The sequence below is a fragment of the Cherax quadricarinatus genome, chromosome 45, assembly GCF_038502225.1.
Source record: "Cherax quadricarinatus isolate ZL_2023a chromosome 45, ASM3850222v1, whole genome shotgun sequence".
NCBI classification, from domain to species: domain Eukaryota; kingdom Metazoa; phylum Arthropoda; class Malacostraca; order Decapoda; family Parastacidae; genus Cherax; species Cherax quadricarinatus.
The window spans coordinates 28,282,608-28,309,316 of NC_091336.1; the positions used below are offsets into that span (position 1 = coordinate 28,282,608).

Here is a 26,709-nt window from a genome sequence, read left to right on the forward strand (position 1 = left end):
ACTGTTTGTAAACTAGAACTTATCTATGTCCTTTGTAAATCTAAATTTATCATACCTAAATCCCTTATTTCTGGTTCTTAATCTGATTCGATATCATCAGTATTTAATAAATGTCACTTTTTTTATGCCCGTCATCCACTTATACACTTCAATGATATCTCCTCTCTTTCTCCGTCTCTAGAGAGTGGAGATTTAAGGCTCTGTCTATCTTCATACGGGAGATTCCTTACACAGTAAATCATTTTAATCATTCTTCTCTGTTTTCCAATGAAATTATAACCATCCTGTAGTAAGGAGATCAAAACTGAGCGGCATAATCCACTAGTGTTGTAGGGAACCGTAAAATAACTTTTGGATTTGTGTTACACTTCTTGAAATAAATCCTAGTAATCTGTTAGCTTTATTGCGCACACTTAGGCTCTGGTGTCTTCGCTATAGATTTCTGCTGACCAAGACTCCCAAGTCTTTTTCACATACTGTATGATCAAGCTCTACTTCACCTAGTTTATAAATTCGAGGGTTATTTTTATTACCAAGACTAGTACTTTACACTTGTCCACATTGAACTTCATCTGCCTCTTTCAGACCAAGACATTAATTTGTCCAAATCCTCCTTATATTCATTGGTATCCTTCTCAGAATTAATCATATGACTTTTTATGTATAATCAGCAAATTTGCTCATGCCACTTGTGTTGTTGTTGTTGTTTGTCCGTCGATTCGACGAGGACCATCTAGTCATCCTGGGGTCGAAGTTGGTGGGTACGCAGATGACTTGTCAGGCCATTCCGCGCACGAAACGTTCTCTGGCAGTGTGGACAGGGAAGGGTGGCGGCATCGAGGGGTCTTATAGCTCTGGTCTTTCTCGCTTGCCTGCGCTGCTCAGCTAGTGAGATTCTGCTTGCCTCGCAGGATGTTGCCCCTTTCTGGACAACTGCTCGCCAGTCATTCCTGTCCTGAGCTATCAGCTCCCACATGGTGTGGTTGATTTTGAAAGCTTTCAGAGCAGTCTTAAGGGTGTCTTTGTAGCGCTTCTTTTGGCCTCCTTGTAATTCCCTCATCAAGGTCATTAATGTAAATTACGAACAAATGTGGGCCTAAAACTGATCCTTGTGGAACGCCACTGGTGACTAATCCTCATTCACATTTGACCCCATGAATGGAAACTCTCTGCTTTCTATTGGCAAGCCATGCCACTATCCATGCTAGAACTTTACCTCCTATACCATGAGCTGCCACAATTCTTGAGAGTCTCTTGTGAGTTACTCTATCGAAAGCTTTACTGAAATCCAAATAAACAATATCATATTCTTTATTACTGTCTACTGCCTCAAATGTTTTATTGAAGAACGTCAGTAAATTTGTCAGGCAAGAAAGACCTCTCGTGAACCCATGCTGAGATTCATTAATCAAATTATGCTCTTCAAGGTGACTTCTAATAATATCAGCTATAATTGATTTTAATAATTTGCCTACTATAGACGTCAGGCTTATTGGACGGTAATTTGAAGGAATGGACTTATCCCCTGATATAAATTTAGGAACTACATTAGCTATATTCCACATCTCTTGCACAACACCAGTTTGGATGGATGCACCAAACACGCTCCTTAATGGCTGACTAAGTTCCATCTTGCATTCCTTATACACTTTTGCAAGTAATTCATCGGTTCCCATGAACTTATTTTGCTTCAGTTTATCTCCCTGTTTGATAACCATTTCCCTCGTGACAGTAATATTACTTAATTTGTTTTCGTCAGATACTGAATAAATGTCAATTTCTGGCTTCTTGAGTAAAGATTGACAAGAAATAATCATTAGATAGAGAACACATTCAATGTTCATTATCAGTTAGTTTTCCATCCCCAGTTCTCAGCGGTTACACTTTTTCCTTAAGTTTTGTCCTAGTGATGTACAGAGGTGTAAAATAACTTTTAATTTCCTGTTATTTTAACTTGAAATAAATCCATGTAATCTGTTAGCCTTATTGTACACACTTATGCACTGTTGTTTTGGCTTCAGATTTTTATTTACAATGACTCCCAAGTCTTTTTCACATTCTGTATAATTAAGGGCTACATCACCTTGTCCACACTGAACTATATCTGCTACCTTTCAGACCAAAACATTAATTTGTCTATATTCTACTGAAGTTCATTGCAGTACTAATCAGAATAAATTATTCGGTTTTTTTTTTGTGTCATCAGTGAACTTGCTCATGTCACTCGTTATTCCCTCATTAAGGCCATTAATGTTAAGTATGGACAACACTGGACCCAAAACTGATCCTTGTGGGATGCCACTAGTGACCAGTCAACGTTCAGACTTGACCCCATTAATGGAAACTCTCTGCCTCCTGAGACTCATTAATCAGTTATGTTCATTAAGTAACTTCTTATAATATCGGCTGTTGCATGCAAAGACTATGTACCTTTTATTCGGAGCATGTGAACACACTCATAAAAGGCTTCCTCCCAGCCAGCCAACCAGGTAGCTAAGGGTTTGATGATTTCAGGGCCCCATCGTCAGATCAGTACCTAAGTTCAGCCAATCATATTGTGGAACTGGCAGTTGTGGAGGTGACCTGGATACCACTCACATTTTCACCCTTGTCATTTTCACCCAGCTACTGGTTGAACACGGTTGTCCATTCTATCTCCAGGTTGTGTCCTTGCCTTTTGTTTAACTGTGTTGCACACATGCATTTCCAACTGTATATAGTGTACATACTTGTAAATACTTATAATCGCACTTGGTGAAGGAAAATATAATTCGAAGTCATTCAGCTGTGTTTGTTCTGCTCCTTGTTCCCCTTTACATCCTGGATAACAGGCCTTATTGTTCCTGGGTTGTATTACCGGCTATAATTGGTTCTAATAATTTGCCTACTATACACGTTAGGCTTATTGAACGTTAATCAGGTGAGTTAAGTAGGCTCATTAAGCAGCTGACTTGGTTCCAATTTGTATTATTTAAGTACCCTTGAATACAGATTTAGTTTGTCTAATTGCTACATAATCATATTCTTTGTCACTGTAATATTATATAATTTGCTTTCTTAAGGGCCTGAATAATTACATATATCACAGTAATGTGTGTGTGTTATTACGAATGCTTAGGAATTATTGTCTTGGCTTCAGGTTCTTGTTTATCATAATTTCCAAGCCCTTTTCTCGTTCTGTATGGTCAGGTTCTATGTTATTTAGTTTATAAGTGCTGAAGGTATTTAAATTCCCGAGCTTCGGAACTTTGCATCTGTCTACAACGAACTGAATCTGCCACTTTCAGAACATGACATGAACTTTTCTAATTCCTCCTGAAGTTCAGTTACATCTTCCTCTGAATCAATTATTTTTCCTATTTTTTGTCTAATGTATATTACGAACAGTGGACCTAAAGCTGATTCTTGTGGAACGCCACTTGTGATTGATCCCCACTCAGATTTCACACCATTCATTCAGACTGTTTCCTGTTGGTTTGCAGCGTCTTGATCCACAACAGGACTTTTATCCCAGTACCATGAGCTACCACTTACGAGTCGATTGTGTGGTACTCTATCAAAAGCTTTACTAAAATCCAAAGAAATTATACAGTATTATTTAATGAAGAAAGTCAGCAAATAAGTGAGGCAGGAACAGCTCCTCGTGAATCCATGATAAGTATCATAGATCAAATTATACTTATCAAGATGGCTTTTTCTAATATCTATAATTTAAGAAATTTGCCTATTGGGCTGTACTTTGATGGTAATGACTTATCCCCTGCTTTAAAAACAGGAATTACATTAGCTATCTTCCACATCTCATACACTACACCTATTAGTTAATGGTTCACGAAGTTCTATTTTGCACTCTTTAAAAACCCTGGAAGAAAAGTTCATCAGTCAACCTGTTTTATTAACACATCCCTTGTGACTGTGATATTATATAATTTATTTTGTAATAATTGTAGAATTACCGACAAAATGATATATAAATTGAAACAGATGCAACTTATGTGACACTTTATTGCGGCTTGATAAAGTTCCTGGAGAGCGAAACGTTGCCACAATAAAATGTCACTTTTCATCTTGTCGGTATTGTATACCATTCTTGTACAACTTGTCAGACACTGCAACATCATGGAATCTTGATTCTGAGGACATGCACATAACCTTCACGACTACGACAACTACTACTACAACTAACCCATCTCTTTGGGTAGGACCTACTTCCACTGGGGAATCCCGCCTACCAGTGACTATGCCCTCGTCTGCTTCCCGTCCCATTTCCACCTGACGTTACTATATAAGCGTCAGGCGCCTTGCTTCTGCTTCAGAATCTCCACGACTATGGTGCTCTTCGCACTTACTGCTAGGTTGAGGGACTGATTACCTCATCTTCTGTACATAGCTCTCCTGTCTTCAAGTTATGTCCTGGAATTTGTATTGAAAAAGCCACTGGATGGCGAAACGTCTACAATAAAGATACCCAGATGTTGCACATGTGTCTCAATTTCATCATGGTATTTGTAGTTTCCTCTAGTAATGAATTATTATTACGAGGAATCCTACCATACATTACATGGCCTCCTGCAGTCTTCAAAAGGGTGACACCACATTTCTTTACCATACCCTTTACAAAGGAGGCATAATAGTCACTACCTATCAAAATATTTATTGGGCCTACAGAATCATCACTTACCCCAGAAGGTGCTAAATTTACATTATGTGAAAGTCTTTCTGTAGCTTTACTAAGCCCTACTGTAGATATTTTCTCTGGAAGTCTATCTACAATTACTGCATTAACACGTTTTTTCTCATTGCCCAACCTGACAGTTACATAAACTGTGTCATACAATTGAGCTCTTTTATCTGAGAGAAAACCAGATAATTTTAGAGTCGTAGGATCTCCCATCTGTACTTTCATACCATTAAGACATTTACGTTTAATAAAAGTACGTTGGGATCCCTGGTCTAACAATGCAGTTACATTTTTTGATTTATGCCTTTTATCATCAATTTTTACCTGTAACACAGGCAAGGCTACTTCAGCAAAACCATCATTATTAACATTAGTAGCAATTTTTACATTAGCTACTGTTGTGTCAGGATTGTCAACATTATCATTATTATCAACATTATCATATAGACCCTTACACATGACTATATGGTGTCTTCCTTTGTGACATTGATAACAGTTGTTTAATATGGCATAGCAATCCTTTACATTGTGATTACCTAAACACCTGATACATCTGTCAAGTTCCTCCAATCTTTCAACTTTATAATTCCATGAATTGTATTGCAATTCTTAGAAAAATGAGTACCCTTGCAGAAAAGACAATCTCTCTTTTCTATGACTGGTTTCTTATTAACTGTGCTACTCTTAGGAGGGTACTTATTCTTCTTACCTTGTGGAGTATCATTATTTCTGATTCTGGCTACTTCATATGCACCTATGCAACTCTTTTTAGGAAATGAATTTTGATTATTACCATTGGGATAATTTTTCCCTTTGTGAAACTTGACAGATACCTCAGAGTTATTATGTGTTGCATCTTTAAAATGAGTTAGTTGGCTGGTCTGCAACTGCACAATTAATTCTTGTAGACCTAGTCTTATTTCCTCTAGACCAAAATAACCCTTGTAATATTTGTTTGAGAGACATTCAAGTGTTTTATAGTTAATTTACTCTATACCATGGCACTCAATAACCAGTCTGAATCCTTCAGATTATATTTATTACTTAAAGTTTTGAGAGTGCTCTCCAGTTTAACTCTAAACTGCTGTAAACCTTTGTAAGTATGATCTGGAGATTTTAAATTAATAATGATATTCACTAGATCCAACCTACTTTGTTCTATATTACCGTAAGTGACCTTCAACAAGTCAACTGCTTCCTTGTAAGAGTCATTTTCATTGGGAAAGGCTTGTATGAGTATGTGAGCATCTCCTCTTACCTGTCCTTTGAGGTAAAATAATTTAGTTACACAGGCTAGGTCACTCCTGTCATGCACAGATGCTTTAAAAATTGACCAAAATTCCTCTCAATTTTCTCCAGGATTAAATACAGGCAAACACAATTCTGGGAGTTTTGGCAAAGACATATTATTTGTTGGAGCAGACTGACCAACTGCCTGGTTTACACATTTTAATTTATTCAAGGCCTGACTTTTACAAGAAAGAATCTTTTCCTCTAAGTCATAATACTGATTAATCATGAGATCTATTTCAGTCTCATCTACACAGTTTACTAATAAATCTCCTTCATATTTGTTGTAATATAATTTGCAGAGGAGAGAGAGAGATTTTGGGAGATGTTAAGTGAATGTATAGGAGCCTTTGAACCAAGTGAGAGAGTAATTGTGATAGGGGACCTGAATGCTAAAGTAGGAGAAACTTTTAGAGAGGGTGTGGTAGGTAAGTTTGGGGTGCCAGGTGTAAATGATAATGGGAGCCCTTTGACTGAACTTTGTATAGAAAGGGGTTTAGTTATAGGTAATACATATTTTAAGAAAAAGAGGATAAATAAGTATACAAGGTATGATGTAGGGCGAAATGACAGTAGTTTGTTGGATTATGTATTAGTAGATAAAAGACTGTTGAGTAGACTTCAGGATGTACATGTTTATAGAGGGGCCACAGATATATCAGATCACTTTCTAGTTGTAGCTACACTGAGAGTAAAAGGTAGATGGGATACAAGGAGAATAGAAGCATCAGGGAAGAGAGAGGTGAAGGTTTATAAACTAAAAGAGGAGGCAGTTAGGGTAAGATATAAACAGCTATTGGAGGATAGATGGGCAAATGAGAGCATAGGCAATGGGGTCGAAGAGGTATGGGGTAGGTTTAAAAATGTAGTGTTAGAGTGTTCAGCAGAAGTTTGTGGTAACAGGAAAGTGGGTGCGGCAGGGAAGAGGAGCGATTGGTGGAATGATGATGTAAAGAGAGTAGTAAGGGAGAAAAAGTTAGCATATGAGAAGTTTTTACAAAGTAGAAGTGATGCAAGGAGGGAAGAGTATATGGAGAAAAAGAGAGAGGTTAAGAGAGTGGTGAAGCAATGTAAAAAGAGAGCAAATGAGAGAGTGGGTGAGATGTTATCAACAAATTTTGTTGAAAATAAGAAAAAGTTTTGGAGTGAGATTAACAAGTTAAGAAAGCCTAGAGAACAAATGGATTTGTCAGTTAAAAATAGGAGAGGAGAGTTATTAAATGGAGAGTTAGAGGTATTGGGAAGATGGAGGGAATATTTTGAGGAATTGTTAAATGTTGATGAAGATAGGGAAGCTGTGACTTCGTGTATAGGACAAGGAGGAATAACATCTTGTAGGAGTGAGGAAGAGCCAGTTGTGAGTGTGGGGGAAGTTCGTGAGGCAGTAGGTAAAATGAAAGGGGGTAAGGCAGCCGGGATTGATGGGATAAAGATAGAAATGTTAAAAGCAGGTGGGGATATAGTTTTGGGGTGGTTGGTGCAATTATTTAATAAATGTATGGAAGAGGGTAAGGTACCTAGGGATTTGCAGAGAGCATGCATAGTTCCTTTGTATATAGGCAAAGGGGATAAAAGAGAGTGCAAAAATTATAGGGGGATAAGTCTGCTGAGTATACCTGGTAAAGTGTATGGTAGAATTATTATTGAAAGAATTAAGAGTAAGACGGAGAATAGGATAGCAGATGAACAAGGAGGCTTTAGGAAAGGTAGGGGGTGTGTGGACCAGGTGTTTACAGTGAAACATATAAGTGAACAGTATTTAGATAAGGTTAAAGAGGTCTTTGTGGCATTTATGGATTTGGAAAAGGCGTATGACAGGGTGGATAGGGGGGCAATGTGGCAGATGTTGCAAGTGTATGGTGTAGGAGGTAGGTTACTGAAAGCAGTGAAGAGTTTTTACGAGGATAGTGAGGCTCAAGTTAGAGTATGTAGGAAAGAGGGAAATTATTTCCCAGTAAAAGTAGGCCTTAGACAAGGATGTGTGATGTCACCGTGGTTGTTTAATATATTTATAGATGGGGTGGTAAGAGAAGTAAATGCGAGGGTCTCGACAAGAGGCGTGGAGTTAAAAGATAAAGAATCACACACAAAGTGGGAGTTGTCACAGCTGCTCTTTGCTGATGACACTGTGCTCTTGGGAGATTCTGAAGAGAAGTTGCAGAGATTGGTGGATGAATTTGGTAGGGTGTGCAAAAGAAGAAAATTAAAGGTGAATACAGGAAAGAGTAAGGTTATGAGGATAACAAAAAGATTAGGTGATGAAAGATTGAATATCAGATTGGAGGGAGAGAGTATGGAGGAGGTGAATGTATTCAGATATTTGGGAGTGGACGTGTCAGCGGATGGGTCTATGAAAGATGAGGTGAATCATAGAATTGATGAGGGAAAAAGAGTGAGTGGTGCACTTAGGAGTCGGTGGAGACAAAGAACTTTGTCCTTGGAGGCAAAGAGGGGAATGTATGAGAGTATAGTTTTACCAACGCTCTTATATGGGTGTGAAGCATGGGTGATGAATGTTGCAGCGAGGAGAAGGCTGGAGGCAGTGGAGATGTCATGTCTGAGGGCAATGTGTGGTGTGAATATAATGCAGAGAATTCGTAGTTTGGAAGTTAGGAGGAGGTGCGGGATTACCAAAACTGTTGTCCAGAGGGCTGAGGAGGGGTTGTTGAGGTGGTTCGGACATGTGGAGAGAATGGAGCGAAACAGAATAACTTCAAGAGTGTATCAGTCTGTAGTGGAAGGAAGGCGGGGTAGGGGTCGGCCTAGGAAAGGTTGGAGGGAGGGGGTAAAGAAGGTTTTGTGTGCGAGGGGCTTGGACTTCCAGCAGGCATGCATGAGCGTGTTTGATAGGAGTGAATGGAGACAAATGGTTTTTAATACTTGACGTGCTGTTGGAGTGTGAGCAAAGTAACATTTATGAAGGGGTTCAGGGAAACCGGCAGGCCGGACTTGAGTCCTGGAGATGGGAAGTACAGTGCCTGCACTCTGAAGGAGGGGTGTTAATGTTGCAGTTTAAAAACTGTATTGTAAAGCACCCTTCTGGCAAGACAGTGATGGAGTGAATGATGGTGAAAGTTTTTCTTTTTCGGGCCACCCTGCCTTGGTGGGAATCGGCCAGTGTGATAATAAAAAATAATTTGTATGAATCATATCTATTCCCTAAAGCATCTAAATACAATTTTAAATCATCAGTATTCACAGTTTCTTGATTCATTAATTCCAAACGTTTATTATATGCCTTGGTTACATGAACTTTTCTAGCCTGTTGTGATGCTTTCTTTACTCTATATTCCATATGTTTGTCTTCTACATTAATTTCCTCATTTTCAGCCATGATGCAATGTATTAAATTCAACTTAATAACACTGATTATGTACTAAATTATGCACTTTATAAAGGTAAATAGTACAACTTACCTTTAAATATATTCTAGCTACTTGAGCTTAGCAATTACATGTAAAAAATGTAATATAAATTTTAAATACACTTTAATAATGTTAGCTACACTTGAGCTTAGCAATTACACATGTAAGAAATTTATACATAAATTTTAAATGTACATTAATAAAAACCTTTAGCCAGCCTTGGCTTATCAAAATTATTATACAAATTAATATAAATCCTTGCCAGAATTTGGCATAGCAAAATTAATATTATACACATTAATATAATTAGCAACACTTGCCTTATCAATTACACATACATTGATATAAATCTTGGCCAAAATTGTCTTATCAAATTAATATTATACAAATTAATATAAACATAGCCAGACTTGAGCTTAGCTTATCAAAATTAATATGGTAATAATTATAATCCACTACACATTAAATAAATTTGTGAACTTAACATCCACCTCCTTCTGCCATTTCACATATAATTATTAAGTAATTAACTATTAATGACTTCACTAATTACCTCCGGTTCAAGAAGGACCAATGGGCAAATTAATTGTGGAAAATTGCATTTTTCTGAATGTAACTCATTTTGTACATAACAGTAAATGATAACAAAGATAATTATTATTTATCAGAGTTACATAGACAAGTAGGAATTTGGGGCACCTAGGTCGCTAAAATGTCCCCCTTCGATACCTACCACTGTCATATCCACAAGTTGCTCTGGACCTATTAATTATCAAATGAAAAATACATCACCAGGAATGCTGGTAAATATATAAATTTGTGGACTGTATATTAAAAGTAATAAATGGTTTTATATATATATACACAATTACATAACAGAAGGAAAATATATCTTAATATCACTCACCAATTTGACTGGAGATTAATGTATATCATACTCAGAAAACCTCACTCTAACTAAATCTATGAAAATAATGCTGGCCAGAATTACACACAAATCTAGAGAGTTTATCTGAGGTTCCTGGAGCTGTCTTGTCCAGTCGTCTGATATCTCAAGTTATGCAGGAATGCACATCCACCAATTTCGCCTCCTATTTGAGAGGTATCAACACAATTTTAACCTCTAGAGCACGAAAATTCCTTCCCATCACACCAACGTTGTACACAATTCAAAACCAAGATGGCTAGTCTCGTCTGCCCAGACGCAGGCTCTCCGTTTTCTATGACATAAATATTATTAAATACAGTATGGCCATCTATTTACATATAAATACTGAATTTCTGGAAAATATATACAGTATTTTCCACACTTAGTGTTATTATAAACAATGTATTGCAAAGGACCTGGAATAGGTTCCATTAATATCAATGATAAGAGGAGGAGGAGGAGGAGGAGGAAGAGAAGGAGGAGCAGGAGGAGGAGGAAGAGAAGGAGGAGGAGGAGGAGGAGGAGGAAGAGAAGGAGGAGCAGGAAGAGGAGGAGGAGAAGGAGGAGTACCGTGAGTTTGATTGCTAAAGGGTCTAATAGTTTAAATACAAATTTAATATACATTGGAGGAAGATTTCTTATAATTTTTCGTAACTTAAAAATACATGGCAGGCAAAGTACAGTAACTTTCACAAAGTGAACTTCATTGTGCATCAGAGAAAACGGAGATTATGGATATATGTGGATAGCTGTAATAAAATGAAAATACGAAAAATGGAATATCAAAGTTGAGAAATTGAAGAACGCTTACATAAAGTACATTTCTGTTATCAGGTAATAATGCTGCCTGTCTCTCCTAGTGCACCTGAAAACACGTGACCTGACGCAGCTTTTGAGCTGTCTTCTGAGTAACATTGATATTGGGTAGAGTAAACTTTCTTTAGTGGGTTTGTTCTTATGTGTTTGTGAGGAAAGAGGATAAGAGTGACATTACCTGAGTCAGAGTGTTGACACACACTGCTATGATAATCACAGCTGCAGCAGTGACGGCTGGCCTCATTGTGCTATAGTGGTTGTGATGTTACTGAGCTTCCTGCTGCACCTTCTCTGCACGGTTGGTCGTTCCTTACTGTATGTGAATGTTCCTGGTCAGGAGATCCACTGTTGCTTCTTCGCCTTCCTTGGTCTTGTTTACGTTATGTACCGCTGGTAAGTTACCACTTCTTTCGTACAGACATCGGTAACTTGTTAATTACAGATGATAACTATGTGAAGATACACTTAAGTGAGGATGGGTAACCTTATTTGTCTGAAAATGCTTGGTCACGCTTGTTTGAGAATGTGTATATGATCTGATATATATGTAACAGCGCTTGGAGGAGAACGTGAAGTCACTCAGGTGAGTACATGTGAGTACGCTTGTGAGAATGTTTGGCTAATCTGAAGTGGGTCACGATTCTCGCATGAGAATGTTTGTCCAGTCGTGTGTGAGGACGACTAAACACGCATTAAGAAGACAAAATGTCCATTCTGAAATGTACTAGTGTTCAGAGCTGATCACTGATACACTGCTGCTCGCTACATTTGAACTGCCACGCACCTTGTACATTGAGATCGAACATCTGTTCTGATACACGTAGTATCTGAAACACCTGCCGCTTAGCACGTAAGGCAAATGTCATAAATTAAACGAAAAGTAAACAACGGTCATTGACACTGTGTATTATTTTAGCCAGTTTGATGAAGTCTGCCTGGAATACAAGTTCCTTCTATCTGTGAAGTGTATCTGTAGTTACTCACGAAACTTAACTTTGTGGAACCTTATCATTTTATATAATTTCTTCGTGATAATAGTGTGTAATTTATGAACCTCGTTAAAACGAGTGTGTGTGTACTCACCTAATTGTACTCATCTATTTGTGGTTGCAGGGGTCGAGCCACAGCTCCTGGCCCCGCCTCTTCACTGATTGCTACTAGGTCCTCTCTCTCCCTGCTCCATATCCTTTATCAACCCTCGTCTTAAAATTGTGTGTGTGTGTGTACTCACCTAGTTGTACTCACCTAGTTGAGGTTGCGGGGGTCGAGTCCGAGCTCCTGACCCCGCCTCTTCACTGATCGCTACTAGGTCACTCTCCCTGAGCCGTGAGCTTTATCATACCTCTGCTTAAAGCTATGTATGGATCCTGCCTCCACTACATCGCTTCCCAAACTATTCCACTTACTGACTACTCTGTGGCTGAAGAAATACTTCCTAACATCCCTGTGATTCATCTGTGTCTTCAACTTCCAACTGTGTCCCCTTGTCACTGTGTCCAATCTCTGGAACATCCTGTCTTTGTCCACCTTGTCAATTCCTCTCAGTATTTTGTATGTCGTTATCATGTCCCCCCTATCTCTCCTGTCCTCCAGTGTCGTCAGGTTGATTTCCCTTAACCTCTCCTCGTAGGACATACCTCTTAGCTCTGGGACTAGTCTTGTTGCAAACCTTTGCACTTTCTCTAGTTTCTTTACGTGCTTGGCTAGGTGTGGGTTCCAAACTGGTGCCGCATACTCCAATATGGGCCTAACGTACACGGTGTACAGGGTCCTGAATGATTCCTTATTAAGATGTCGTAATGCTGTTCTGAGGTTTGCTAGGCGCCCATATGCTGCAGCAGTTATTTGGTTGATGTGCGCTTCAGGAGAGGTGCCTGGTGTTATACTCACCCCAAGATCTTTTTCCTTGAGTGAGGTTTGTAGTCTCTGGCCCCCTAGACTGTACTCCGTCTGCGGTCTTCTTTGCCCTTCCCCAATCTTCATGACTTTGCACTTGGTGGGATTGAACTCCAGGAGCTAATTGCTGGATTGCTAATTGCTGTGTGTGTGTGTGTGTGTGTGTGTGTGTGTGTGTGTGTGTGTGTGTGTGTGTGTGTGTGTGTACTCATCTAATTATGGTTGTAGGGGTCGAGACTCAGCTCCTGGCCCCGCCTCTTCATTGACCGCTACTGGATCCTCCCTCTCACAGTTCATGAGCTTTATCATACCTCGCCGTAAAACTATGTATGGTTCCTGCCTCCACTACATTGCTTGTCAGGCTATTGCACTTCCTAACAACTCTGTGGCTGAAAAAATACTTCCTAACATCCCTTTGGCTCCTCTGAGTCTTCAGTTTGAAGATTGTGGTGAAGACTGTGGTTAGTGGCACACACAGTGTCTCTGCTCCCTCTCTAAGGACCCACGGAGAGATGTTGTCCGGTCCCACCTCCTTTGAAGTATCAAGGTCACTTAGGAGATTCTTCACCTCCTCCTCCGTTGTGTGTAATTAATCCAACACTTGTTGGTATATCCCTTGTTGATGTACACAACTGTTTTGTCTTCCTAGTGTCCTTTCTGCATCCACTGTAAATACTTCCTGAAATTTCGTGTTGAGCTCCTCGCATACTTCTTGGTCTTCTCTCGTGAGCTCCCCACCTTCTTTCCTCGGCCTGATTACCTGGTCCTTGAGTGTTGTCTTTCTCCTGATGTGGCTGTAAAGCAGTTTCGGGTCAGACTTGACTTTCGATGCTATGTCATTTTCGTACTGTCGCTCGGCCTCCCTCCTTATCTGTGCATACTCGTTTCTGGCTCTTCGACTAGTCTATTTTCCTGGGTTCTTTGCGTCCTGCATCTTTTCCATTCTCTGTTGCACACAGTTTTTGCCTCCCTACACCTTCGGGTAAACCAAGGACTTGCTTTGGTCTTCCCAAAATTCTATTGCCCTTGGGTGTGTGTGTGCATGTGTGTATGTGTATGTGTATGTGGGTGCATGTGTGTGTGTGTGTGTGTGTGTGTGTGTGTGTGCGTGTGTGTGTGTGTGTGTGTGTGTGTGTGCGTGTGTGTGTGTGTGTGTGTGTGTGTGTGTGTGTGTGCGTGTGTGTGTGTGTGTGTGTGTGTGTGTGTGTGTGTGTGTGTGTCTTACCATACAGTATAGCTCCTTTGTTCCCTACAGTCCCCTCCTCTGTGCCTGATGTAGCAGTTCTTGGTGTCGTGGCTGTACTCTCCTTTGGTTATTTAGGCTGTATCAGACTTTTTAGTTCTTCTACTAAGCTCTGTATCTTAGCTTGTGCTGCTGTGATTTGTACCTCCTATTTCCTGCTCTCCACAGATATTTTCTCTTCCATTTTCTTGTCGAGCTCTTCTAGCCTCTTCCCCCACTCCTCCTCCCTTCTCGTGAGCTCTGCCTCCCAGTCATCTCTCCCAGATCCACCCAATGCAGCATTGTCCACGAGCCCTCTGGCCCTCTGGCCTGATTTTTGGTGTCCCATTTTACTTCCAAAGAAGGAAGAGCTTATGACAAGAGTGCGTGTGTGGAGGGGGGTGTTTGTTGTGGGGAGGGAGAGGGGGAGGAGGCAGGGAGGGGAGAGGATAGTGAACGAGAGGAGGACAGGGTTAGAGGGAAGAGAGATGGGGCAAGACTAGGGAGAGACAGGTGGAGAGGGGGAAGGGAAGTGTGAGAAAAGCAAAGGGGGGTAAGGGGAGTAGGAGGAGTAGGGAGGAGAAGGGAGATGAAGATGGAGAGAAAATGGAATAGGAGAGAGAGATAGAGAGTGTGTGTGAGTGAGAGTGTGTGTGAGAGTGTGTGACTTAGAGTGTATGAGTGAGAGAGTGTGACTAAAAGAGTGTAACTGAAAAAGTGTGAGAGTGAGTGAGAGAGTATGAGTGAGATAGAGTGTGGGTGTGATTGAGAGAGTGTGAGTGGGTGTGAGCTAGAGAGCGTGAGTGAGTGTAAGTGTGAGAGTGTGAGGGAGTGTGAGAGTGTGAGATTGTGAGAGAGTGTGAGAGAGCGTGTGAGAGTGCCAAAGAGAGAGTGTGAGAGAGGTGTGAGAGTGTGACCGAGGGACAGAGTTTGAGGAAGTGTGAATGTGTGTTTGTGAGAGAGTGTGAAGAAGGGCGTGGGAGAGATAGTGTGAGCGCATGCTAGGGAGTGTGAAAGAGGGTGGGAGAGCTGGAGTGTGAGAGCGTGTGAGGTGGAGTGAGAGTGGGAGTGAGTGTGAGAGAGAGCATGAAAGAAAGTATGTAAGAAACTGAGTGAGAGAATATGATTTTGTGGGAGAGTGTGTAAAAGTGGTTGAGGGAGTTAGAGGGTGTGTGAGGTGGGTAGGATCAGCCTTTACAGTGTGTGTGTGTGTGTGTGTGTGTGTGTGTGTGTGTGTGTGTGTGTGTGTGTGTGTGTGTGTGTGTGTGTGTGTGTGTGTGTGTGTGTGTGTGTGTGTGTGTGTGTGTGTGTGTGTGTGTGTGTGTGTGTGTGTGTGTACTCACATAATTGTGGTTGCAGGGGTCGAGACTCAGCTCCTTTCCTCCTGTGTGAGTACTCATCTATTTGTGCTCACCTATTTGTGGCTGCAGGGATCGATTCCTAGATCCTGACCCCACCTCTTCACTGATTGCATACTAAGTATGCTTCCCGCCTCCACTACGTCACTTTCTAGGCTGTTCCAGTGCCTGAAAACTCTATGACTAAAGAAATAATTCCTAACATCCCTTTGACTCATCTGAGTCTTCAACTTCCAATTGTGGCCCCTTGTTTCTGTGTCCCATCTCTGGAACATCTTGTCTTTGTCCACCTTGTATATTGTGCGCAGTATTTTATATGTCGTTATCATGTCTCCCCTGACCCTCCTGTCCTCCAGTGTCGTCAGATCAATTTCCCTTAACCTTTCTTCGTAGGACAATCCCCGTAGCTATGGGACTAGTCTTACGGCAAACCTTAGCACTTTCTCTAATTTCTTGACGTGCTTGACCAGGTGTGGATTCCAAACTGGTGCTGCATACTCCATTATGGGCCTGACGCAAGTGGAGTAGAGTCTCGAACGATTCCTTACTGAGGTAACGGAACACTATCCGTACAATGCAAAAGTTATCTGATTGATGTGCGGCTCAGGAGATGTGCTAGGTATTACACTCACCCCAAGATCATTTTCCTTGAGTGAGGTTTGCAGTCTTTGGCCACCTAGACTATACTGTGTCTGTGTTCTTCTTTGCTCTTCCCTGAACTTCATGACTTTGCATTTGGCAGGGTTAAATTCAAGGAGCCACTTACTGGACCAGGCTTGTAGCCTGCTCAGGTCTCTTTGTAGTCCTGTCTGATCCTCGACCGATTTGATTCTCCTCATTCCCTGTAATGCAATCTACCCAACCGTTCCTCTCTTGTCTTACTTCTGTCACCTTGTCATAAATATCCAGTAGATTTGTGACACAGGATTTTCCTTTCTTAAAACCGTGCTGGTTGTCGATTATACACTTGTTTCTTTCCAGGTGCTCCACCACTCTCCTCCTGATGATCTTCTCCAAGACTTTGCATACTGTACACGTTAGTGACACAGGTCTGTAGTTTAATGCATTGTGTCTGTCTCCTTTTTTGAAAACTGGGACTACATTTGCCATCTTCCATACCTCAGGTAGTTTGCCAGTTTCAATGGATGTATTGAAGATCTTTGTTAGTGGTACAGACATTATCTCTGCTCCCTCTCTAAGAACCCAAAGAGAGATGTTGTCTGGTCCCACTGCATTTGAGGTGTGTGTGTGTGTGTGTGTGTGTACTCACCTATTTGTGGTTGCAGGGGTCGAGGCATAGCTCCTGGCCCCGCCTCTTCACTGATTGCTACTAGGTCCTCTCTCTCCCTGCTCCATGAGCTTTATCATACCTCGCCTTAAAACTATGTATGGTTCCCGCCTCCACTACTTCACTTTCTAGGCTATTCCACGGCTTGACTACTCTATGACTGAAGAAATACTTCCTAACATCCCTTTGATTCATCTGAGTCTTCAACTTCCAATTGTGACCTCTTGTGTCTGTGTCCCATCTCTGGAACATCCCGTCTTTGTCCACCTCATCTATTCCGTGCAGTATTTTATATGTCGTTATCATGTCTCCCCTGACCCTCCTTGCCTCCAGTGTCGTCAGGCCGATTTCCCTCAACCTTTCTTCGTAGGACAATCCGCTTAGCTCTGGGACTAGTCTTGTTGCAAACCTTTGCACTTTCTCTAATTTCTTGACGTGCTTGACTAGGTGTGGATTCCAAACTGGTGCTGCATACTCCAGTATGGGCCTGACGTAAATGGTATACAGAGTCTTGAACGAATCCTTACTGAGGTATCGGAACGCTATCCGTAGGTTTGCCAGGCGCCCGTATGCTGCAGCAGTTATCTGATTGATGTGCGCCTCAGGAGATATGCTCGGTGTTATACTCACCCCCAGATCTTTTTCCTTTAGTGAGGTTTGCAGACTTTCGCCGTCTAAATTATATTGTGTCTGCGGTCTTCTTTGCCCTTCCCCAATCTTCATGACTTTGCATTTGGTAGGGTTAAACTCAAGGAGCCAGTTGCTGGACCAGGCTTGTAGCCTGTCCAGGTCTCTTTGTAGTCCTGCCTGATCCTCATCCGATTTGATTCTTCTCATTAACTTCACATCGTCCGCAAACAAGGACACTTCTGAGTCTATCCCTTCCGTTATGTCATTCACATATACCAAGAACAGCACAGGTCCTAGGACTGACCCCTGTGGAACCCCGCTTGTCACAGGCGCCCACTCTGACACCTCGTCACGTACCATGACTCGTTGTTGCCTCCCTGTCAGGTATTCTCTGATCCATTGCAGTGCCTTTCCTGTTATGTGTGCCTGATCCTCTAGCTTTTGCAGTAACCTCTTGTGAGGAACTGTGTCGAAGGCCTTCTTGCAGTCCAAAAAAATGCAGTCGATCCACCCCTCTCTGTCTTGTCTTACTTCTGTCACCTTGTTATAAAACTCTAGTAGGTTTGTGACACAGGATTTTCCCTCCCTGAAACCATGCTGGTTGTCAATTATACACTTGTTTCTTTCCAGGTGCTCCACCACTCTCCTCCTGATGATCTTCTCCATGACCTTGCATACTATACACGTTAGTGATACAGGTCTGTAGTTAGTGCCTCATGTCTGTCTCCCTTTTTAAAAATTGGGACTACATTTGCCATTTTCCATACCTCAGGGAGTTGCCCAGTTTCAAATGATGTGTTGAAGATCTTTGTTAACGGTACACACAATATCTCTGCTCCCTCTTTAAGGACCCACAGAGAGATGTTTTTCTGGTCCCACCGCCTTTGAGGTGTCAAGTTCGCATAGCAGCTTCTTCACCTCCTCCTTGGTTATATATACCTCATCCAGCACTTGCTGGTGCACCCCCCTGCTCTGATTTCCTGGAGTCCTACTGGTTTCCACTGTAAATACTTCTTTAAATCTTGTGTTGGGCTCCTGACATACCTCCCGGTCGTTTCTTGTGAATTCCCCATCACCCTTCCTCAGTCTGATTACGTGGTCCTTGACTGTTGTTTTCCTCCTGATGTGGCTGTACAACAGCTTCGGGCCAGTCTTGACTTTCGATGCTATGTCATTTTCGTATTGCCGCTGAGCCTCCCTTCCTATCTGTGCAAATTGCAACTGCCAGCACATGATTTATTTTAAATTTTGTGCAATTTTTGCTACCAGTGTTTACAGTTCAACTCCTTTTCATAAATTTTGTTGCCAGTCTACTGGTGCAATTATTAAATACTCTTAGCATCATTTTGTGTACTCCCCTGTAGTTCATTCACTTGCATACATCTCTTATTTTGTGTTTCAGAGTATACCACTATTATTTTTTTTTTATTGTTTCGCTCAAATTATTTCGATCACTAAGCAGTTTACCTAGTACCGTGGTGCTGTGTTCTCTCTGACTCTGTTGAATTGTAGCCAGCGCATACCATTTCTTGCTCTGATCTGTTTACCCTCTTCGTGACCTGCTTTGCGTTTGAACAATTGATGTCATGACTAAGACACGCAGTGGCCGTAATGCTAGTCCAGTTCCTGCTGACGCTGGCAATGGTGCCTCAGCCGGCGTTATTACATGGCAGGAGGGCGAAGCCTCCCCGACAGTTGGTCAAGTTGTGGCTCAAGTCTCGACCACTAGTGGGTCGGCTAACCGTTCATACCTGACCCTTTTTTTTTTACTGTCATTCGAATAGGTTAGAACCATGGCTGCAGTCAGTTGAGACGATTTTCTTCAAGGGTTCTGGCAGATCCCCCTCGATGATGAGAGCGCAGAGTTGACAGCTTTATCTACGTCAACCAGTCATTACCAGTTCAGGAGGATGCCTTTTGGCTTGCGCGGAAGCCCAGTCACGTTTAGTCGTTTGATGATGACAATTTTCTGTACCCTCCTAGGTGGCACGCTCATGGTCTACCTAGATAATCTCATAGTCATGTCGGAAGATGCCCCGACACATCTCGAGAAACTTGACAGGGTATTGGACAGGCTAGCTCAGGCAAACCTTAAGGTAAAGCTCTCCAAATGTCATTTCCTCTGGAAGGAAATAAAATTTCTGGGTCACGTAGTGACTCAGAATGGCATAAAGATGGACGAGTCTAAAATCTCGGCCGTGCAAAAATTCCCCAGATGCATGACGGCAGATGCAGTCCGGTCCTTCATAGGCCTGGCGGGTTTCTACCATACCTTTATCGCAGGTTTCTCCACCATTGCTGCACCTCTGACATGCTTATTCAAGAAGGATGCCCATTTTGAGTGGACGTGTGATCAAGAACGAGCTTTTGTCACTCTCAAGAAGAAGTTAACATCAGCCCCAGCCCTTAGATTCCCTGATTTCACCAAGGCATTTACGTTGACAACTGATGCCAGCAAAGTTGGCATCGGTGCAGTCTTGTCACAGGAATCTAATGGTAAGCAACAGCCTATTGCCTATGCTAGCTGTGTCCTTACTAAAGTGGAAGTCAATTATTCAGTGACAGAGCTAGAAGCATTAGCCATTGTATGGGCCTTGAGTCATTTTTGGGATATCATCTATCATTATCCTATCAAGATTTACACAGATCATCTACCTTTATTGGCCCTTTTTGCTAATAAGAACCTCTCGGGAAACCATGCTCGGTGGTTGCTTATGTTCAATGACTACAACCCTGAAATTTGCTATGTCCCAGGTAAGCAAAATGTTGTAGCTGATGCCCTGTAGAGGCATATAGCATTTGTGAGTGTCGACAACTCGTTCTCTGTTGAGGATCTTGAGAGAGCCCAATGGCAGGACCCTGTTTGGTCTCCAGTCCTTCGTTTCCTGACCAAGGAAGACATTGACTTACAGGTCAAGTCTCCCGTTCCACTGAAGGATTTGGTGGTCAACCAAGAAGTACTGTGCCGGGTTGCACAGCTGGTCGACCCCGGCAGAACCATGTACTAACTGGTGATACCAGAGTCCATGGTACCAGCTACTCTTAGGTTGATCCACGATGTCCCAGGTGTAGCGCACCCCGGGAAGGACCGCAGTATCAAACAGGCATGAATGAAATATTTCTGGCCTAAGATGGCAGCGGACATTACCAAGCATGTACACCAGTGTGTTGTTTGCCTACAGCACAAGGGTACCGAACTTCTCGACCTCGGAGAAGGGAAATAAGCACCTGCTTGTAATGGTAGATAACTTTATGCTGTACAGTGAATTAGTACCCATTGCTGACAAAACCGCCGAAACGGTTGCTAATGCTTTCCGTGAGCATGTCGTTCTCCATCATACCTGCCCACGTGTCCTGTCAAACAATGGGTCTGAGTTCATAAATGCCATAATGCAGGATCTTTGCTCCAGATTTAACATTCACCAAGCGCCAGTAGTTCTATGCCACCCTGTGAGTAATGGTCTTGCTGAACGTACAAATCGCAAAGTCCTGGAGGTGCTCAGGGTAACCGTTAACCCAAGTTGTACTACATGGGATGAGGCTATTCCAGATGTTCAGTGTACATTAAACTCCTCCCTCAACAGCTCGATCGGTGAGACACCTCATTTTGCTTTGTATGGCTATGACAAGTGCTTACCATACGAAATTCTGTTTGCTCCACCTCGACCTACTTACCATACTGATAACCCCAGTGTAGTAAAGATCCGGACAATGCAGCTTGTTTTCCAGTGGGTACGAGAGAACCTTATGAAAGCTACTGATAGGTTCATGTCTGAGCGCAATGCCCTCGCCAAGGAAAGAAAAGTGGAATCAGGTTGTAAAGTTATGTTGCTCAACCCAGCGCAGACCCCAGGTATGTACAAACATGTCCCAAAATTCGTGGGTCCTTACCGTGTCCTCTGACAGCTCCGTGGCAATAAGTTCGAGGTGAGGGAGATTGCTACTGGAACTATCAAAGAAGCCCACCTTGATCACATGAAGTATGTGGACCATGTGCAGGTCGAAGCAGAGCTGGAGTTGCGTGTGTTGCAACACCACAATCAGACCAATGCTAGGGACAACCCGTGTACTTCTCCCACTACTACTGTTACTGATGACAGCCCAGTAAGGCTTCATACCTATGGCCTGCGACACAGGACAACAGTACATTTCTGTGACAATGACGTACCTACTGACTTGTCTGACTCCTACGCTAGTTATGCTAATTGTTTGCTTGCAGAAATGGGTGAAAATGCACACACATTGTATAGCTAGTTGATAATGGAGTCAGGGTGGACAACATCATGTAATTATGTAAATACTTTTAGAAGGGTACCCAGAGTATAATGAATTCCATGGATATAGTATTATTGTAGGTATGTGCACCCAGTGTCTTTTAAAAGCCTGTATTACGGTCAGGACAGTGCTGCCCTCCGAGTCACATGTCACACCTTAGGAAATGCTACTGTCAGTCATTGTTTGCAGATGTGAGGGTGCAACAGCGTTCATAGACGAGTGGTCAAGCCTGATGATCAGCCCTGTGGACAACCTGTATATAGAAGATTTTAGTTCCAGTGCTGATGCCTCAGGACTCTCTCCTCAATGAAGCAGCGTGGGCAAGCCAGTTTTCTCTTCCCATGGATGGGAGAGTTTTTTCTTTTTTTTTTGGCCTGTTGCATTTTTATGTCCATTTTTGACTTACAAGTGAGCGAAAGCCAGTCCCTCTCTGGGGTAACTAGTGTAATTCCTTTGCACCTATGGGCCCACCAGTATTGTCGCGTCGGGATGACATGAGGTGCATGGCCGAGCAAATGTAGGCAGCCTGTACTGTCAGCAAAGACAGCCTATGCCGTCTGTCAGTTTAGTTTATATTTCACAGCATTTAAGTGCTGCCCTCTGTAGGCTCACCCAGGTCGGTGGGAGGCTGGGCCCATTCGTTCTTACTCTCCGGCCGACCGACTTGATAGGCACAAGTGCTCCCCCTCCACGGACTGGCTATCGGTCATTCACTCACATTGCCCGTTGTGTACTCACTCCTATCCAATTAAAACCAAACTAGTCCACGGCCGTATCATTGCTACCTATGCTACCTCCATTGGCACTAAACCACTGTTCAACAGCAACAACAGTAATATCATTGAGACTCAGCTCCTGGCCCTACCTCTTCATTGAAGGCTACTAGGTCCTCTCTCTCCCTGCTCCAGGAGCCTTATACCTCGCTATGTATGGTTCTTACCTACACTACTTCTCTCGCCAGACTGTTCCACTTCCTGACCACTCTGTGACAGAAGAAATGCTTCCTAACATCCCTGTGGCTCACCTGAGTCTTCACCTTCCAAGAGTGACCCCTTGTTTCTGTGTCCCCTCTCTGGAATATCTTGTCTCTGTCCACTCTGTCTATTCCATGCAGTATTTTGTATGTCGCTATCATGTCTCCCCTATCCATCCTGTCCTCCAGTGTCGTCAGGCCGATTTCCCTCAACCTTTCTTCATAGGACATTTCACTTAGCTCTGGAAATAATCTTGTCGCAAACCTTTGCACTTTCACCAATTTCTTGATGTGCTTGATCGAGTGTGGGTTCCTCACAGGTGCTGCATACTCCAGTATGGGGGTGACATACACAGTGTACAGTGTCTTGAATGATTCCTTACTTAGGTATTGGAATATTAATCTCAGGTTTCCAGGCGCCCATATGCTGCAGCAGTTATCTAGTTGATGTGTGCTTCCGGAGACATGTTCGGTGTTATACTCGCGCCAAGGTCTTTCTCCTTGAGCGAAGTTAGCAGTCGTTGTCCACCTAGCCTATACTCTGTCTGTCTTCTTTGCTCTTCTCTAATCTTAATGACTTTGCATTTGGCAGGGTTGAATTCGAGAAGCCAGTTGCTGGACCACGTGTCCAGCCTGTCCAGGTCACTTTGAAGTCCTGCCTGATCCTCATTTGTTTTAATTCTCCTCATTAACTTTACATCATCTGTGAACAGGGATACTTCTGAGTCTATCCCTTCCTTCTTATATACCTTGACAACAACCTGAATTTCAGCACCCATATCCAGCATATAACCAAAAAAGTATCCAAAACGGTTGGGATCCTCTCCAAGATACGATACTACATGCCGCAAAATGCCCTTCTCACACTATACCACTCACTTATTTATCCATACCTCACCTATGCTATTTGTGCTTGGGGATCAACTGCAGCAACACACCTAAAGCCAATAATAACCCAACAAAAAGCTGCAGTAAGAATAATCACTAAATCCCATCCCTGGCAACACCCCCCCCCCACTCTTCATAGACCTAAACTTACTCCCAGTTCAGTACATCCACACTTACTACTGTGCAATCTACATCTACAGGGCCTTAAACTGTAATATCAACCTTGACCTAAAACGCTTTCTTGAAAGTTGTGACAGAACCCACAGGCATAACACCAGACACAAACATCTCTACGACATTCCCCATGTTCGACTAAACCTTTACAAAAATTCAATGTATGTCAAAGGCCCTAAAATCTGGAATACCCTACCTGAGAACTCTAGAACTGCAGACACATTCATCACCTTCAAAACTACCATTAGAAAACATCTTATCTCCCTGATACACCCCGTCAACTAACTACACGAATACCACCTGGTGGTTCACACTTACACTCACTCACTCATTTGACCATAAACAGAAATATTAATCTCAATCTTAAAATAATGAATCCTGTGATACTCCAATACTGAAACTATGTACTTTGCCAAAACAAAAGCATTCACATTGCTAAACTCACAAACTAGTATTTAGTCACTTAGCCATAATACCAACTTACCTCATAATTTGTAATATTTTACAATTAAGAATAAAACTAAGTATGCCCGAAATGCCTAGCCATGCTAAGCGTTCTAGTGGTACACTCTGTAATCACAATTTTACTACATGTAAACCACACAATAACCATATTTCTGTAAACTCAGCATTGTAATCCTTATAGAGAATAAACTTTGAATTTGAATTTGAATTTGAATTCATGTCATTCACATATACCAAAAATAGCACTGGTCCTAGGACAGACCCATTTGGGACCCCACTCGTCACAGGTGCCCACTGTGATACCTCATCACATACCATGACTCAATGTTGCCTCCCTGTCAGATATTCTCTGGTACATTGAAGTGCCCTTTCCATTATACATACCTGATCCTCTAGTTTCTGTACTAATCTCTTGTGAGGAACTGTGTCGAAGGCCTTCTTGCAGTCCAAGAAAATGCAATCAACCCACCCCTGTCTCTCAACTCTTACTTCTGTTACTTTGTCATAAAACTCCAGAAGGATCGTGACACAGGATTTGCCTCCCATAAAACCGTGCTGGTTGTCATTTATTCTTTTGTTCCGTTCCAGGTGCTCCACAACTCTCCTCCTGATAATTTTCTCCATGACTTTGCATACTATAGACGTCAGTGGCACTGGTCTGTAGCTTAGTACCTCTTTTCTGTCTCCTTTTTCAAAAATGGGAACTACATTTGCCGTCTTCCATACCTCATGTAGCTGCCCAGTTTCAAGGGATGTGTTGAAGATTGTCGTTAATGGGACACACAGCATTTCTGCTCCTTCTCTAAGGACCCATGGGGAGATGTTGTCTGGTCCCATTGCTTTTGCAGTTTGTATGTGTGTGTGTGTGTGTGTGTGTGTGTGTGTGTGTGTGTGTGTGTGTGTGTGTGTGTGTGTGTGTTTGTGTGTTTGTGTGTGTGTGTGTCGTAAAGACACGATTGCTAACAAACCATACCACTGGCGGGATTTGAACCCGCGGTCAGAGAGTCTCAAAACTCCAGACCGTCGCGTTAGCTACTGGACCAGGTAGCCACAATAAGATTCGTCCAACTAGGTATATTTCTACACCATAGGAAGGTTACCATAGGCACCACTGTGACCACAAATGCAAGTTTTTACAGACGAATCTCCAGCTAGCGTGGCCGTGACGAACTCTAGCTCAAGTCCCCTCAAAGCCGTTAACGTGACTCACGAAATAGTAATGACACGATTGCAAACAAACCATACCACGGGTAGGGTATGGTTTGTTTGCAATCGTCTCAATCGTTTATTTGCAAGACTCTCTGACCGCGGGGTCAAACCCCTCCCGTGGTATGGTTTGTTTGCAATCGTGTCATTACGATTTCGTGAGTCATCTGGATCTTCAACTTCCAATTGTGACCCCTTGTTTCTGTGTCTCCTCTCTGGAACATCCTGTCTCTGTCCACCACGCAGTATTTCACATGTTCTTATTATGTCTCCCCTAACCCTTATGTCCTCCAGTGTCGTCAGGCCGATTTCCCTTCACCTTTCTTCGTAGGACATTCCTCTTAGCTCTGGAACTAACCTTGTTGCAAACCTTTGCACTTTCTCTAATTTCTTGACGTGCTTCATCAAATTGGTGCTGCATACTCCAGTATGGGCCTGATGTACACGGTATCGGAACGCTATTCTCAGGTTTGCCAGGCGCCCGTACATTGCAGCAGTTGTCTGGTTGGTGTGTGTGTGTGTGTGTGTGTGTGTGTGTGTGTGTGTGTGTGTGTGTGTGTGTGTGTGTGTGTGTACTCACCTAAATGTACTCACCTAATTGTGGTTGCAGGGGTCGAGACTCAGCTCCTGGCCCCGCCTCTTCACTGATCGCTACTGGATCCTTTCTCTCTCTGCTTCCTGAGCATTGTCATACCTCTTCTTAAAACTATGTATGGTTCCTGCCTCCACTACTTCACTTGCTAGGCTATTCCACTTGCTGACAACTCTATGACTGAAGAAATACTTCCTAACGTCCCTGTGACTCGTCTGAGTCTTCAGCTTCCAGTTGTGACCCCTTGTCCCTGTGTCCCCTCTCTGGAACATCCTATCTCTGTCCACCTTGTCTATTCCCCGCAGTATCTTGTATGTCGTTATCATGTCTCCCCTGACCCTTCTGTCCTCCAGTGTCGTCAGTCCGATTTCCCTTAACCTTTCCTCGTACGACATTCCCTTGAGCTCTGGGACTAGCCTTGTTGCAAACCTTTGTACTTTCTCTAACTTCTTGACGTGCTTGACCAGGTGTGGGTTCCAGACTGGTGCTGCATGCTCCAGTATGGGCCTAACATACACAGTGTACAGTGTCTTGAACGATTCCTTATTAAGGTATCGGAACGCTATTCTCAGGTTTGCCAGGCGCCCGTATGCTGCAACGGTTATTTGGTTGATGTGTGCCTCCGGTGATGTGCTCGGTGTTATGGTCACCCCTAGGTCTTT

At 42.5% G+C, this 26,709-nt stretch overlaps 1 protein-coding gene across 1 annotated transcript in view; it reads right to left on the reverse strand.

The window, feature by feature from the left end:
- The window catches only part of LOC128694905 (trypsin-7-like), a 162,348-nt gene extending 150,948 nt beyond the window's left edge, over nt 1-11,400 (reverse strand). Inside the window, exon 1 of the mRNA XM_053785271.2 lies at nt 11,259-11,400. Coding sequence (XP_053641246.2) covers nt 11,259-11,324 — 66 coding nt within the window. The 5' untranslated portion in view covers nt 11,325-11,400. The remainder of the gene's footprint in view (nt 1-11,258) is intronic.
- Nucleotides 11,401-26,709: the final 15,309 nt, after the last annotated feature.